Here is a 17594-nt window from a genome sequence, read left to right as displayed (position 1 = left end):
GAAACTCAGCATTGAGTTTAATTCAGGGTAAGACAAAGTAAAGAAAACAAAAATAAATAAATTTACAGAACAACCACCTAATTAACGTCAGTAGTCTTAACTCAACTTTTCTTGAATAGTTCTGGATGGCCCTCCTGTGTACCCAAAACTAATAATCACAGGCCCTTCAATTTTACCGGTGTAAACAAAGGTGCAAAAATAATATATTATTTGAAACAACGGCAGCGTGGCCTATATGTACCTCCCTCTTTAAACAAACAAAGAACCAAAAGAACATAAACATACACATGTCCATCTTATATGTACCAACTACTAAACCTCAATCCAGAAAATCCCTATAATGATACATACTTTGGGAAAATTCAATAAACAACACTTGCTCCGACTGATTTACAGGCTTGCAGCAAAGATCACGTGGTCATTTACCTGCGATCATTTAGTTTTACTCTCCTCAACACAGTATAAGTATAGAATTACTGCATGCCCGGTAAACATATATAACATACTCTACATTATTTAGCACTTTAATTTTTGGGACATTTTGGGTAACTCCTACTCCATTAAACGTGGTCCAATTTCCCTCCCCACTGGCGCATCTCACGTGCAATGAAGAGCCAATGTATTCGTGACCGTCAGATTAAACCACATGTACTCACACATTCATAAGTGATACAAACTGAGATTTATCTCTCTTAACAGTTCCATCGACAATTTCTTTGTGCAACTCTTGTTCTCAACTTGTTCTCCTTCGGTCCGATGTGCACTTCTCTCTACCGCGTGTGCGAACGTTTTCTTTAAAGGGGACAGCGCACATAACCACGTGACAGGAAACCCAAGGTGCATTTCCAGGGATATAAAACAAAATAATGTTAGTGAATTCCTACCTGGTTACATAAACTTCCTCTTCTCTCATAGAAACTTTTATGATCAAAATCAAACCTATGCCCTTGCACAAGATCATAACACAACACGCTTTATCTTTCAATGTGGCTACCATTCACTTTCGTCATTCATGCTTTTCACTACCATTTTATATGGACTGACCTAAGGTTAACTAGAGACTAAGACAGCTTCCTCTTAGAAATGCATTGTCTTTAAAGCTGCTCTTAAACCCCATCCTGTGTGTATGATCTGAACTTCCTCTTCTCTCATGCAGAAACTGTGCAGTAGTTTAACAACAGTATTGTGAGAACAGATGAGTTGAACAGTCAGTTGTCTCTTCTGTGAGAGCGAGAAAAGTTTCTCCTTCTGCTGCGATTGAGCTCTTCTGCTGAACTTTAAAAAATGATGTTCATCTTTGGACTGATTCTGCTGAAAACTGCTGCATGTGAGTCACATTCACATCAGACTCACAATCAATATGTTGTAATATATTACATTACAAAACAGTATGCAGTTGTCACATCTCTCTGACTCTGTTATTGTTTTTTGTCTTGTGTCATGTGCTCTCTGTGCCCTACCTTCCCTTCATGTTAATTGTGTAATTGTCTTCACCTGCTCCTGTTAATTTGGTCAATTTCCTTGTGTTTTTAAGTCCTGTGTGTTTGTATTCGGTTGTCCGATCGTCAATGTCCTTACTCGATGTTTTAGACGTGGTTTTTGTTCCCGAGGTGTATTCGTGGTTTTGTTCTGACTGCCTGCCTTTTGTATATTTATTTTGCCAGTTTTTGATTAAATCTGTTTACGTTTATTTATGTCTCAAGTGCTCCTTTTCCTCTCCCACGTAACCACAAATGTGACAGCAGTGATCTAATATTTAGTTTTTCTGTTTTAGATGTTTAGTGTTTAGTAGTGTAATCATATTCATTTGTGAGCCATGAAAAGTTTCAGTCAGTGATAGAGTTCAGCAACTGTCATAAAGACTCATTAAATCAAAAATTGAAATTAATAATTGAAATTCTAAGTTATTAAAATTCTTCACAACCTGTATAAAATCTCATTTGTGCAAAAGTATAGCTGTACTTTTACTGAACAACTATAAGATATTACATTAACTTTAAAGAGCTGAAAGTTTTATTAAAATTGTTTATATGTAATAAACAATTACTACTGCTTTTTATTTTTCACAGCTCTGTCTAAAATCTTTTACACCTTTAAATCCACTCTGTTTTCTATGACTTTATATACTGTATGTGTGTGTGTGTGTGTTTGTGTGTGTGTGTGTTTGTGTGTGTGTGTTTTGTGTGTGTGTGTTGTTCTCCAGGTCTGGATCGGTTCTGTAGTTTTGATCAGTCTGATCCTGTTACACAGCTCTGGGAGACAAACTAAATCTGATGCTAGACACTAGTAGAATATGATCTGAAGATACAAAAGAGAATAAACAACCCACAAGATGATCCAGTTTGTAGAGTAAAGAATGGAACAATGAAAATGATTGAATGTGATCTTTATAATAACAGACCTGAAGTAACAGTCATTAATGGGACTCTGATAATAAACCCTGTGAACAGAACAGATTCAGGGAATTATAGATTAACTCTCCTGAACTCAGACGCTCAGAAACATCTAGAGATCTTCAGGTGATTGTTGAAGAGTACAGAAACTCTCTCATCCTCCTCATGTTCTTCAAAGATCTCTCTCTCAGTTGAATCTCTGTGAAGGTTTTATTCCTGTAGCACACAGTAAACACACTACATACCCAGTAATAGTCTGAGTCGTGTGGAAGAAGAAGATGGTCCTGTGTTTGTCATGTGACTGTGGTGTGTCCCCTCCCTCCAGCTCCTATTGGCTCAGTGGAAGTGTCAATCACCTGCTCCTCCAGTGGGTGATGAGGTGTCCTGCTCCTCTGAGGGGATCAGCTCCTCTACAGCTGGACTCTGAATGGAGATCCACAGAAGGATGGAAACACAGCATAGATCTGGATGAGAGAAGTAATGGAGACATCAGCTGCAGCGTGAAGAACCACGTCAGTCACGCACAGAACACCACGAGACTCAAACCCTGTCCTGGTGAGATCTTAAGACATCAGTGAAGTATTTGATAGACAACATCAACAACAGTGATGCAGAATCTCACAAAACCTGTCAAGAATCTGTTAAAAATTCGCAATTCAACACAGAATCCTCTCTACGTCAGAGAGCAGTATCTCTGAAACATATTTTGATGGATTGTGATGATTTTAACTAGGAATCTTTTTGGTTGATTTTTAAGAAAAGATGATTAATAAAGTGAGGGCTAGGTTTATATATATATATATATATATATATATATATATATATATATATATATATATATATATATATATATGTGTGTATGTTTTTTTGCTTTTTTTTATATATAGTTTATTTATATACTTTTACTATTTTTATTTACTTTTACTTGGAACTAAATTATAAACAACCAACAAACATTTTTCAGTTAAATGAAAAGAAACAATGTTTTGTATATAAAAATATGGATTATCTTACAATCTTTCATTTTCTTTGCATTGTTATTTTCATGACAGTTTAAAAGACTAATACAGTTATTTATAATGATTTGATGTAATATGACACATTTCTCTCAGGTTTTATGATGACAGTAATTTTAGACACATTACTGTTAGAAGTTAGAATGTCACTTAATGAGGGGTCTGAGGCGTGTAGATCCATGTGCAGGCTTTTATTGAACAAAGGCATGGTCAAAGCAGGCAGGCGTCAAACAGGGCAAACAGGAGTATCGGGAGACAAGGCAAAAACAAAATCCAGAAACAGGCGAAGGTCGGAGTCAGGCAGCAAACAATCAGGATAACAGAAGACAGGCAGGGTCAAAACCAGGGAAACTAGAAACAATAATCCAATAGCGATCTAACAAACAGGCGAACAATGCAACCTGCAGGTGTGAGTGGCCTGCTGCAGTATTTATAGTCCTGGAACAGGAAGTTGTCGTGAGAGGGAGTGAATGCAGATCACCCAGAGGTAGGAGGGCTCCTCTGCTGGCTTGGTGACATAGCCCCCTGCTAGGAGCGACTCCTGGCGCCCACAAGACAAACAAAACAAAACAAAACTGGGAGCTTGGGAGGGGTTCGAGAGGAGTCAGCAGACAGAGTCCAGGGAGGAAGAAACGAAGGGAGGAGCCAAGGAGAGGTAGCGGGCACTGGAGGTGGCGCCGAGGCGCGGGCACTGGACGCGCGGGCACTAGAGAGAACGCACGGCAGGCGGCGGCCATCTCGCAAGCGGCGCTGGGCAGGCGGCGGCCATCTCGCAAGCGGCGCTGGGCAGGCGGCGGCATTCTTGTGCAACGGCTCTGGGAGGCGGCGGCCACTTGGGGAGCGGCTCGGGAAGGCGGCCATCTTGGGAGCGACTCAGGGAAGGCGGCCATTACAGGAGTTGATGCGGTGTCCTTTTTCTCCTTGTTTTATATATTTTCCTCACATGTCATAAATAATATGTGAGGGGTAAATTATCAGAATGTATAATGAGTTCAATGCATCTAAAAACAATCAGTAAAACATGCTGCAGTTTACTTACTACTTGAGAAAAACAAGTGATTCTGTGCTGATGTTTTATTTCAGGATCATCTTCTGCAGCTGTGACCTCTAGTTTGACTCTTTTAGTTTGACCTCTAACTTGACTTTCAATCTAAGTTTTTGTGTTATTTGTGTCTTGTTTTAAGTAATGATGCATATAGATTTTGGTCTATTTCATTGTGTGTGTGTGTGTGTGTGTTTTGTTCTCCAGGTCTGGATCGGTTCTGCAGTTTTGATCAGTCTGATCCCTGTTACACAGCTCTAGGAGACAAACTCTATCTGCTGATGCTGGACACTAGTAAATATGATCTGAAGATGCAAAAGAGAATAAACAACCCACAAGATGATCCAGTTTGTAGAGTAAGGGATGATGAAATGAAGAGGAATCAATGTGATCTTTATAGTAACAGACCTGAAGTAACAGTCATTAAAGGGACTCTGATAATAAACTCTGTGATCAGAACAGATTCAGGGAATTATAGATTAACTGTCTATAACTCAGATGGCTCAGAAACATCTAGAGATCTTCAGGTGATTGTTCAAGGTACAGAAACTCTTTTATTATCATCTCATGTTCGCTTAAAGATCTCTCTCTCAGTTGAATCTCTGTGAAGGTTTTTATTCTGTAGCACACAGTAAACACACTATATACTCCAGTAATAGTCTGAGTTGTGAAGAACCACGCCAGTCACGCACAGAACACCATTAGACTCAAACCCTGTCCTGGTGAGATCTTAAGACATCAGTGAAGTATTTGATAGACAACATCAACAACAGTGATGCAGAATATCACAAATCCTGTCAAGAATCTGTTAAAAAAGTCACATTTCACCACAGAATCCTCTTGTGTCAGAGAGCAGTATCTTTTAACTAGGAATCTTTTTGGTTGATTTTTAAGAAAATATTATTAATAAAGTGAGGCTAGGTTTATATATATTATCATGATTGAGGGGTCTGAGGGTCCATTCGCTGGCTTTTATTGAACAAAGGCATGGTCAAAGCAGGCAGGCGCCAAATCACAGCAAACAGGAGTAACAGAGGCAAGGCAACAACAGAATCCAAAAATAGGCAGAGGTCGGGTCAGGCAGCAAACAATCACAGTATCAAAAGACAGGCAGGGTCAAAACCAAAGAATCTAAGACTCCGGAAACACAAGGAAAACTAGGAATGACAATCAAACAATTGAACAATGCAACCTGCAGGTGAGGGACCTGCTGCAGTCCTCGGGAGGGGGTCGGCAAACAGAGTCTAGGAGCCATCTTGGGAAACAGCGCTGGGAGGCGGCCATCTTGGGCAGCGGCTCTGGGAGGCGGCCATCTTGGGCAGCGGTTCTGGGAGGAGGCCATCTTGGGCAGTGGCTCTGGGAGGCGGCCTTCTTGGGCAGCGGCTCTGGGAGGCGGCCATCTTGGGCAGCGGCTCTGGGGAGGCGGCCATCTTGCAGCAGCGGTTCTGGGGAGGAGGCCATCTTGGGCAGTGGCTCTGGGGAGGCAGCCATCTTGGGCAGCGGCTCTGGGAGGCGGCCATCTTGGGCAGCGGCTCTGGGAGGCGGCCATCTTGGGAAGCGGCTCTGGGAGGCGGCCATCCTCTATACCCAGCGTGAATGCTGACCCCACAGTCACTAAAGCAAACTCTATAAACTCATCCCAGCCTTCACACTCAGCTGCAAACCGCCCCAGCGCACACTGTAGGTCTTGGCCAGATGCAGCCAACAGAACAACATCATCAGCAAGAAGCAGAGAAGCTATTCTGTGGTCACCAAACCAGACCCCTCCGCCCCCGGCTGCGCCTAGAAATCCTGTCCATAAAAATAATGAACAGGACTGGTGACAAAGGGCAGCCCTGTCGGAGTCCAACATGCACTGGGAACAAGTCTGACTTAATGCTGGCAATGCGAACCAAGCTCCTGCTCCTGATCATACAGGGATTGGACAGCCCATAGCAAAGGACCCCTTACCCCATATTCCCAGAGCACCCCCACAGGACACCACGAGGAACCCGGTCGAATGCCTTCTCCAAATCCACAAAACACATGTGGACTGGTTGGGCAAACTCCCAGAACCCTCCAGCATCCTGAAGAGGATATAGAGCTGGTCCAGTGTTCCACGCCCAGGACGAAACCCGCATTGTTCCTCTTGAAGCTGAGGTTCAACTATCGGACGGATTCTCCTCTCCAGTACTCCTGGCATAGACTTTCCCAGGGGAGGCTGAGAAGTGTGATCCCCTATAGTTGGAGCACAACCTCCGATCCCCTTCTTAAAAAGAGGAACCACTCACACCCCGGTCTGCCGGTCCAGAGGCACTGTCCTCCCTGCGCCCACGCTGATGCTGCAGAGGCATGTCAGCCAAGACAGCCCTACAACATCCAGAGACCTGAGGTACTCAGGGCGGATCTGGTCCACCCTGGTGCCTTGTCACCGAGGAGCTTCTCAAGAACCTCAGTGACCTCAGCCAGGGTAATGGTCGAGTGCCCCCGGTACCCGGCCTCTGCTCCCTCAGTGGAAGACGTGTTGCCGGGATTGAGGAGGTCCTCAAAGTATTCCTTCCACCGCCCGACAATATCCCCAGTCGAGGTTAGCAGGTTCCCACCAGCACTGTATACAGTGCTGGCAGGGCACTGCTTCCCTTTTCTGAGGCGCCGGACGGTTTGCCAGAACCTCTTTGAGGCCGTCCGATAGTCATTTTCCATGGCCTCCCGAACTCCTCCCAGACCCGAGTTTTTGCCTGCACAACCACCCGGCAGCGGTCTGTTTGGCCCATCGGTACCTGTCAGCTGCCCCAGGAGTCCACATGAGCCAACCAGGCCCGATAGGACTCCTTCTTCAGCTTGACGGCATCCCTTACGCGACCACAGACCCATCGCCAGAGAGTGACAGAGCCGTGGAGCATCACAGGACCCGAGCCCATTACATCAGACTAGGTGCGTGAGCCGGCTGCAAGGGAGAGTGCGGAGTGGAGCTCCACCCACTGCACCACGGCTGAAGGTGAGCTGATTGTCCATCTGGGGCTGCTGGATCCCAAGAGCTCTGTCCTCGTGCCCGCGCCAACATGCGCTCCATCCGTGCCCGCGCCAACGCGTGCGCTCCTGTTGAGACTATTTCACTCAAATGGCTCTTTACCGGGAAGGATCAACCCAAGGCGAAATAAAACACAAGACAAGTTTTTGGATTTTTAGCTTGCAAGGATTGCGCTGTCGGTTGCAAGCGGGGAAAAGCAGGTTTCTCCTTTACCTCCCTTTGCCTCCAAGCTCAGATCGCAAGTCACTTTATTTATAGAGGAAAAGGACAAAGCAAGATAAGTAAAAGCAACTGGCAAACAAAGACTTCAGACATGTTCGTCACATAAGTTATCACTAGTCACATATCTTTTGTGCGTCAGAATCTTCATTCCTTCAGATTCTCTGGCGCCCATACCAGTCTAAGATACTATATAGAGGCCATGTCATGTCATGACCTAGAACAAAAGTGTTATACCAGATGGAAGCTGAAACCTGAAAGGTCAAAGTTGCAAAATGTCAATACACAGCTTCAACATCAATACACAACTCCAACATCTCCCTCCTGTTTGACATTTAGCACCTAAAAATAACATAATAAAGCAAATGCATATTGAACTACATCTCTACTGATTACTTCATTAAATAGTCAATGCTTACTTTAAACAGCAAGGTTGGGCGAAAACCTCAGTATCTGAGGAAAAATTCCCCAACCGAATTTCAAGATGTTACATGGGCAATCACCTGTAAGGCTTGCATCTTAATGTATACAATATAAAATTTAATCCAGATCACTGGTGTGATCATTTTCACAGCACATTCCACCATTCCCCACCAAACAGCCATGATAACAGTCCTTGAGTTGTTATGCTGTCTCTCTCCATGACATCTCTCAGTTGAGTGAGGTTGACTATTGCCTGCCTCGATTACTCCTCCGTCCGCATCGTTGTCTGGTATAAACGCAACATGATGTTCCAACCATTGTACACACTTTCTCCGGTGGAGGCTGTGAGTTGATCTAGTACCAGTCTGTCTTGAAGTTCCATCTGTCTCAGCGCTGTCAGCTCTTCCTGTACTCCTTTTATGGCGGCTATGGTGTTATTCATAAACAAACCGAAACGGTAATCCACCGTCTCCATGCGTGAACATTAGTTTACCAACCCCATCCCATGGAAAAAGGGCCAGTACAACTTTTCTCCATCAGTCCACAGCTTGTGGTCTTTGGGAACGCCCGCCCCCAAATAGAGTCATGTTTCTCAAAAGACCTTTTTCTCAGTCTTACTTCGCTAGAATGTGCACTTACAATGTAGGAATGGTCTGTCAGCAGGACAGGGCGACGTCCGGTCCACCTTGTGGGTAGATTGGAATAAATATTGTAGCCACATAACCACACATGTGTTGACTGCGTGTGTGGTTCCCATGACGTCAGGAACTGTAAAATATGACTCACAAATTGTCAGTGTAGGATTAATTCCATTATGTTTACCTGCTACACCCACTGTAAATGTCTGATTACAGTATGCAGAGGGACATCTCCCATTTCTTGCTCTGGCGCGCCACCTAGCGTTTCTCGATTCTCATAACAGGTAAAAACAGACCCTGCTTCTATGTGCACCGGTCCACACAGTTTCTCTTCTCCTGTGGTGTTTAGTATTAACAAGTACTTGAAAGTCAATGTGCTCATATTCACAGGTGCAGGCAATTTGTTGTTCTTAGTGGAGTTCAAATAAGCAGAGCTATAAGCTGATACAAGTAAGTTTCAGGAAACAATGTTGAAACATTTCTATATGGTCTAGGAATCATGCGTGGGTTTCTGCTGGATGTTGGCATTTTAGTGCAGACATAGCAGTTGGTTGAATTTGTGCTATTCGCTAGGAACTTTGCGTAGGCATACCACATGTTCAAATCAAACTGAGTCTTTAGTTCATGTTGTTCTGTGAACCAGTCAAACTTCACCTCTTTCTGCTCCTCTTCAATCGTTTTTCTCCCCTCCGCATCCATCCACAGCAGGACCCCACCAGGACTGCTACTGCCACAAAGGTGATCTCTTTCCACGCCATGCTAAAAATGAGTAGGGCTCTGTTGGATTCTTCACCGGGTTGAGACCAGCGAGGCCTATTGCCTTCACCACCCTTTGTAACCGGACTTCACACCCGTACTCGCTTTAGGCAGGAAACTCTGTGACCTTTTTTACAGTGGCTCTGATGAATCCACGTGAGATCTCTCAGCGATCTTCAAGGCAGTTGGGGTAGTCAGTACCACGGTGAAAGGTCCTTCCCACTTGGGCGAGGTCCAGTTTTTCCTCTTTACAGCTTTGATCAGGATGGTATCTCCAGGTTTCACTCGGGTTTCCTGTGTAGACAGAGGAACGGCTGGCAGATAATTTGCACTCACAACATCTTTAACTTTCATTTTGTTCATCCATTCTGCTAGTGTATGCTGCTCTTGTGGTTTCTCACACACATCATCACACAGCGGTAAACTGAACGATCTGCCATACAGTATTTCAAAAGGTGTTAGCCCTTTGTCAGTGGGCGTTATTCTCATATATATTTTGACCAAAGTCAAACATTCAACCCAATTTCTGCCTGTCTGTTCCATTGTTTTCCTCAACCTGAGTTTAACTGTGCCATTAGTTCTCTCAACCAATCCTGCACTCTGTGGGTTATAAGAACAATGGTTTTTAAGCTCTATGCCTAAATTAATGGACATCTGAGTGACTACATCATTCACAAAATGTGGTCCATTATCACTGTACAGTCTCTGCGGTACTCCATGTTCTGGGATGATTACCTTACACAAAGCTTTAGCCACCGTTAGTGCATCAGCATGTTTACTATTTCACTATTTCAACCCATTTGGAGAATGGATCTACCAGCACCAATACAGTATTTGTACTGTTGGCAAGGTGTCAGTTCAATAAAATCCATGTGGATAAACTGAAAAAGGGTAGTCTGGCTTTGGAAATGGACCTCTCTTAGGTCTGCAGTTGCCCTGTGAGTTATGTTTACAGCAGATCAAACAAGATTTACAATAATTTTTTGAGTAGTTATTAAAACCTGGTGCATAAAAGTATTGTTCTACCCTATGCACCATCTCTTCCTGTTGACACATGTGCTTGCCCATGTGTCAAAATTGCTGCTGTTTTGTACAAACTTCGTGGAAGGCACAGTTTGCCTTCAAGTCTTGTCTTTGCAGTCTACTGTCTGATTAAATGGTTTGGAATAATCAGGTAAACTTAACACTGTGGATTGAATCAATCCCTCCTTTAGCTGTGTGAAAGCTTTTTCCCCTCCGGGGTCCAGCTAATCTTATCCTTCATGGCTGTAGGAATGCCATAAATCATGTCTAGCAGTTACACAAACCTAAAAATTGCAACATCTGCTGCTTTGTCTCTGGTTTTGGTGCTAGCTGTATAGCCTCTTTTCTGCCATTAGTTAGGGCTCTACCTAGCGGGGTTATCTTATGACCTAAAAATACTACTTCCTGTCTTGCCCATTGCAGTTTTGCTAAAGAAGCTTTGTTCCCTATCGCTGCTAAATGCTGAAACACTTTTACAGCAGCTTCTTTGTTGTGTTCTTGTGTGTCTGAGGCAATCAATACGTCATCGACATAAACTAAAACCTGACTGTGGGTTGACAGCTCATTAGTTCTGATGAAAAGATTGTCGGCTATCAACAAATCCCAGAGGAAGGCGGGTGTAAGTGTATTTTTACATCTGTAGGTGAACCTAAACCACCCCTGTGAGTTCTTATGCACTGGTATGGAAAAAATGCATTGCTCAAATCCACTACTGTAAACCATTTCATTTCAAGTTTTAACTGATTCAACAATGTGTGGATCTGGCACACAGGGGCCCTGCTCTCTACAGCTTGATTTACAGCTCTTAAATCTTGAATCATCCTCCAGCTCTGGGAGTCTGCTTTTTTGACAGGAAGAATTGGTGTATTACAGTGGGCCTCAGGGCTTCAACTATTATACATGCCTCAATCATTTCTTCAATAACTGGTTTTATGCCTTCCTATGCATCTGGCTTAGGGGATACTGCTTTATGCAGGGCCTATAGGTTGTTTTTGGTTTTATAACCACTGGTGATGCTGTTGTCATTAACCCTACGTCTGTCTTCCCTCTTGACCAAAATGTTTCTGGCACTGCATTGAGAAAAGGATCTATTTCAACAGCGGCTAAGGAATGTCATACTGTTTCTTCAGTCGAATGGGCTCTGGGGGTAAGTGTACACACCCAGTTCACTGTTTTGGAATAGAGAGAGCGCCTCATTCACTTTCCACCCATCCCCATTGTCTGACCACCTGTCTAGTTCTCTTTGTTCTATCAGTTTTGGCAACACTTCCCACTTCATCTTATTTGTTTTAGACAAAGATACATGTGGCGGTCTGTCTTGACCTTCAAAAAGTCACTGTGCCTCGCTGTAAAGTTTCACAGAGCATACAGCATTTCCTTTTCTGTCTGTGTATATTGTGCTCAATGTCACATGCTGAGGGCCTAGCCTCGAAAATCTTTCTGAGTAGTCTGGGTCGGGCCCTGGGTCTCGCTTTGTAATACATAGTCACATGCAGGTCACTTTCAGTTTTAACTTCTGTCTTTTGAGGGTGTTGGTTCTGGTAGCAAATCTAGTAGATTTTTCCTATATCCCCGGATCTTGATCAGGAAAATCTAAGCACCAGTAGTAGTTGGGTTCTTTTAAACACTGTACTGGGTATGTGGGCACTTCCTCATCCTTCCCTATGGCAACCATGCCTGTTTTCAGTAGGTGTATGGAAATTTGAAGTGGGGACATAAGATCCTACCCAGGAGGTTTACGGGACAACCTGGACATAACACTACTTCTGTGTCTGTGCTGAAACCTGTTTTTGGATCTTTAATGGTGGTTAGTTGAGAAAACTTATTCTCTGTAACCAGCCCATTGGCTGATTTCACATATATTTTCTTAGAGCTAGGCTGCAATCCTGGAATTATGTCATGTAATACTGTTCTTGTTCTGCCTGCCCCAGAGTCACAGAGAAATTTTACTCGGGTTCCATTCACTATCAGCTCTCATTCGGGTAGCGAGTGCTTCTTGACAAAGCTAAAAAGCCTCGATACTGCTCTGCAAGTCTAGGTCAGTTTTGGGGTCATTATCAGCCTCGCCTAGATCGGAGTCATCTTCTGGGTCATCTATGGGGTCACTATTGGTCTCGCCTAGTCATAATTGATCATTATATGGGGCTGGTCTGTAGCTTTCATCGGGCTTCTACCCTGTGTACTGGGCTTTAGCGGTTCTGGGCATTCTCGAGATATAAAGGCCTTCCTTGTGGCAATTAAAACACCTATCATATTCTTTGTCATTGCGTGTCTGTTTGAAAATCTTTTCTCCCTACCTCGACCACGTGCTGCTTTCTCCCCTCCTCCTCCGATTAGCTTGGTAGAATGTGTCTGCACCAAGCGAGGTCATGCTCTTGGGAGAGGGCAGTGAGTGCAGCGAAAGTATGGGCCCTGTCTGCTTTTTCTTTTTTTTTTCAACAATCCCTGTCCATGTCTGGCATAATTCATTATGCTATTTACTGGGTCGGTGGACCAGTTTATATTATATTTTTTGATGTAGTCTGCCAACTGGGGTCTGAATCCTAAAAGGAGTGCTTGTTTTAATTGCTGTTGGTATGCACCAGCCTCATCAGCACTATACTGGACCCCACTGTTAACCCTAAAAACTTCTTCCAGACGTGCTCTGTATTCATGTACATCTTCTCCATCTTTCTGTTTACACTGGGATATATGAGAGTAATCTGGGCGTGTTCCAAGGGTGTTTCTAATTCTTTCTGTTGTTCTACTGACTCTCGCAATGTCGCTGCATCATGAGCTAACGGATCATCATTCTCATCTAGACCCATGAAATCACCTAACTTGGCTATATTTGTATTTAAGAGCTAATCTCGCAACTCTATCAACCTCTAGGCCATTTAAACGATATACGCACGTATCAGTTGGTTAAAATGCTCTACCCATGCAGCTGTATTTTCAAGTGGACCAAGTGCATCTGCTGCCTCTGTAATTTCTTGGTCTGACCATGGGCGTACATGCAACATGAAGGTATCTATTGCGATCGTCCTCTACACCGTAATGTGGATTAGCCACTTGGATGGCTGGAAAAATAAAATCTGAATCTGATGAAAGGTGTGAGGAGTTCAAGGGTCTTTTTATACCCTTCTTCTGCTTTACTTCTCTCTATCAGAGCGACTGCTTCAGCATAAGGTGTATTTCTTCTAGTGCAAGGGGACTGAATTCAGTTATCTTGGATCGGTCATGTTTTTTGTCCCTTTCCTCTTGCTCGCACTTCGCTTTGTGCTGTCTGCTCTCTCAGCTCCTCTCGTTGAGCTGCTGCTGCCATCTCCTGGCCTCTAGCTGCTCTTTCTGCTCTTAACCTTTCTTGCTGATACAATGCCTCTGGTCTCCCAACATAATTTGCTGGATCTTCTTCTTTCTGCACTGCAATCAATCTTTCTTGTTTCTGTCTTTTTTTCTCTTCGACTTTCGCCTGTCTTTTTATCTGCCTGCTCTTGCCATTCCGCTTCAATCAATTGAAATTTCAACAGATCACCCTTTTTTCCCTTGGCTAGGATAAGTCAACCTTTATTTTGTTTATTAAGAGAGTGCAGTCCTTTTGACTAATTTACCACTGAAATCATATTTTTATTCCACTCATAGAGGTATATCGCACACTGTCTGCCGAATATGTATGCATAAACTTTGGATCTCCCGTCAATTTAATATTTTCTTCGCCCATATTTGCTTTTTGGTAAGAGTCAACGATTAGTCACGTGTCTGATCAGATCATCCACTGCACCAAGCTTCTACAGACACTAATTTGTCTGCGGATACAGCCGTCTGAACAAACCAACCTATTTTTTTAATTTTGACTCAAACCCAATATAATTTTTTATATTTGAATAACACAACTCCCTTTCTAGTGGGGAGAAATATCAGTCGATGTTATTCCTAAACAACAACAACCTTATTCACCGTAAATCCTAATGATTCACAATGACATTCATACAACAAATTCATACCATTCATACTCTGCGCGCTTAAAACAACTTTGTCGACACACAGAGCCCTGGCTCTCACTTAACCCAGACAATTGGTCGACAGATCCTTCTGTCCAAATTACTGAGCTTCCAGAGTCAGTACAGACCCCCTACCTAAACAGGTAAATCAAGGGTTGCACACTTGAGCTAGTACTTAATCACTGAGCTTCCAGAGTCGATACAGATCCTTCACCTCAACAGGTAAATCACTGGTTACGAACTCGAGCTGGTACCTATTATACTGCAGTCACACACACACCCTTGAACGTTCTTAAAAATACACGGTATATCACCTGATAAGTTCGTTGAGTTTTCCTTCCAACGGCTCCGTCAGACAGCCCGGAGAAGTTGATTTTTCCAGACGAGAAGAATCACCGACCCCCTCGAATTCACGCGGGTGGATTTTGTCAGGCAGCTATTGCCTGGCTCTGGCCAGAGACTGTCTCTCAGCTCCTCTTCGTCCTCTCCTCCTCCGCTCTGTCCTGTTGGGATCCGGCTCGAAGGACCAAGTAAATGTTGAGACTATTTCACTCAAACGGCTCTTTACGGGAAGGATCAACCCAAGGTGAAATAAAACACAAGACAAGTTTTGGATTTTTAGCTTGCAGAGGATTGCGCTTGTCGGTTGCAAGCGGGAGAAAAGCAGAGTTCTCCTTTACTTCCCTTTGCCTCCGAAGCTCAGATCGCAAGTCACTTTATTTATAGAGGAAAGGACAAAGCAAGATAAGTAAAAGCAACTGGCAAAACAAAGACCTCAGACATGTTCTGTCACATAAGTTATCACTAGTCACATATCTTTTGTGCGTCAGAATCTTCATTCCTTCAGATTCCCTGGCGCCCATACCAGTCTAAGATACTATATAGAGGCCATGTCAAGTCATGAACCAAGAAGAAAAAATGTTATACCAGATGGAAGCTGAAACCTGGAAGGTCAAAGTTGCAAAATGTCAATACACAGCTTCAACATCAATCCACAACTCCAACAGCTCCGTCCCGTGCCGCACCTTGTGCGCCCTCCTGAGCACATTTTCCTCCTCCCACCCTTAACATACAACGTCCATGGATCCCAGCAGCCCCTGCGCCTCACCCTCAGCTCACCATCTGCAGCTCGGCACGGGTCTGCAGGTCTCCATCACCGTCGAGGTGAAGGATCCCTCGCCTCGCCGTCCTGCCTCCAGTCCCCTGACTCCATCTCGGCTTGTAGACCCGTGGGCTCCCCTGGGCTCCTAGTCAGTCCACCAGCTTCTCCAGGCTCCATTGTCCCTCCGGCCCGCCTTGGTCTGTCGTCGACCATCCGCCGCCTCGGGATTCCTCTCCTCCGGCACGCCTCGTCCTCAATCCCACCGGCTCTGTCAGGCTCCTCCTTCCCTCCGGCTCCACTTCAGTCCTCTGTCGCTCTGGCTCCGCCGGCGCCCTTTCCGTCCCGCCTCTCTGTGTCAGTCGCCGAAGCCTGCGGCATCGCCTCAGGACCTCCAGCGCCTTGGCATCACCCTGGCTCTTCGGCTCTCCGCCTCCGCCTCAGTCTCCTCCACCACCTGCTCCGCTGCCATCGGTCGGCACAATGGAGTCGATGGCCGCTCCTCCTCCATGGCTCCTCCTCCGTCGGTTCCACTGTGGACCACCATGGCTGGGCTCTGGATCTCCTCCTGCTCCGGACTCCTCCTGCCTCCTCCTTGGCTCCTCCTCCGTCTGTTCCTCCCTGGACATTTACCTGGTGTATTTAAGTCCTGTGATTTCAGATCTGTTTGTCCGATCTCGTCTTTATGTGCATGTGATTTTTGTCGTATCTGCCTGCCTGTCTGCCTGTATTGATATTGTTTATTTAATCTCTGAGTAGATTAAAAGCTTTATTTTCATTTATGCGAGTTGTGTGCTCGTGCTTACTACACAACGTGACATACTGCAATTGAAAACAGTAAATTTTTATGTGAGGCGATATGACACATTTCTCTCAGGTTTTATGATGACAACATGATGATAATGATTGTAGACACATTATTATTAGAATATATAAAATATATATAATAATTATTAAATATATACAGTTAACACTGAATTTAAAATATATATTTTTTGTTTTTTTAATGTATTTTCCTCACATGTCATAAATATTATTGGAGGGCAAATTATCAGAATATATAATGAGTTCAATGCATCTAAAACATTCAGTAAAACATGCTGCAGTTTACTTACTACTTAAGAAAAAACAAGTTATTCTGTGCTGATGTTTTATTTCCTAGCTTGAGCTCTACTTTGACCTCTAGCTTGACCTCTGGTTTGACTCTCTAACTTGACCTCTGCAGTGACCAACAGCACACAGACACCAGAGCGTGGTACTAGTTTAACAAACACACTCCTGGAAACATAAAGAACGCAGGTTTGTCTTGTGTCTAATAGTTGATCTTGTGTTCAGTGTCCAGTTCGGTGTTTGTTCTGGTCTGGTGTCTTCAGCTGATGGTTCTGTTGGGTCTTTTAGGAGCTTTTCACATCTACATGAGACACACGTCAGGTGAGAGACATTTATCATCATCATTTTGAGTTTGATATGCGGATATTAAGAGTATGAAGGTAATGATGATGATGTGATGCTTTTAGGAAAGAAACAAGAAGATCAGAAAATAAGGATGAGAAGATTTAGAGAAGGACATGAACACGCAGCAGAAGATTCATGAGAGCAGCAGATCTTCTGTATTTAATATTATGTTTAGCCATTTTCTTATTAATAAGACATGTGTTATCATAGAATATGGTTGGAATGTGTTCTTTAAAAATTGTACTTGAAATTTAAATCTAGGTATCAGGTAATATACAAATAAAATGATTTCAAATGGTAACTGTATTTCCAGTCAAAGGTCACAGTTTCAGTAGATTTTAAGAGATTTTAAGATTTTATGTAATGCAGTCAATTTTAATATTCAGTCTCACTTTATTTTGATGGCCCTTTATGAACATTCTGTAGTGGCTAAGTATCACTTTTGTAGTTCGACAGAGAAAAGGAAACTTAATCCATTGTCCACATAGTTGATCCATTCAAACTTGAAGTAACATTTATTGAATGAAAAAATAAAATGCA

At 43.6% G+C, this 17594-nt stretch overlaps 1 protein-coding gene across 1 annotated transcript; it reads left to right on the top strand.

The window, feature by feature from the left end:
* The first annotated feature begins 2671 nt into the window (after positions 1–2671).
* Positions 2672–17355, top strand: LOC122335349. The gene is made up of 4 exons (XM_043233176.1): positions 2672–2948; positions 4659–4991; positions 16935–17030; positions 17117–17355. Exons 1-4 carry the CDS (start codon positions 2672–2674, stop codon positions 17191–17193), a joined length of 783 nt encoding a protein of 260 aa, XP_043089111.1. The 3' UTR covers positions 17194–17355.
* The last annotated feature ends 239 nt before the right edge of the window (positions 17356–17594 follow it).

The sequence above is a fragment of the Puntigrus tetrazona genome, unplaced genomic scaffold (genome assembly GCF_018831695.1).
Source record: "Puntigrus tetrazona isolate hp1 unplaced genomic scaffold, ASM1883169v1 S000000766, whole genome shotgun sequence".
NCBI classification, from domain to species: Eukaryota; Metazoa; Chordata; class Actinopteri; order Cypriniformes; family Cyprinidae; genus Puntigrus; species Puntigrus tetrazona.
Note: the sequence above shows the minus strand (reverse complement) of the source record. Positions and strands in the feature narration are given on the sequence as shown.

Excerpts from the sequence above, each read along its gene's own strand:
- LOC122335349 (XM_043233176.1), top strand. The coding sequence starts at position 2,672 with ATGGTCCTGTGTTTGTCATGTGACTGTGGTGTGTCCCCTCCCTCCAGC. Across the intron at positions 2,949-4,658 it reads GAGACTCAAACCCTGTCCTG|GTCTGGATCGGTTCTGCAGT; the intron begins GTGAGATCTTAA and ends TTTGTTCTCCAG. Across the intron at positions 17,031-17,116 it reads CTACATGAGACACACGTCAG|GAAAGAAACAAGAAGATCAG; the intron begins GTGAGAGACATT and ends TGATGCTTTTAG.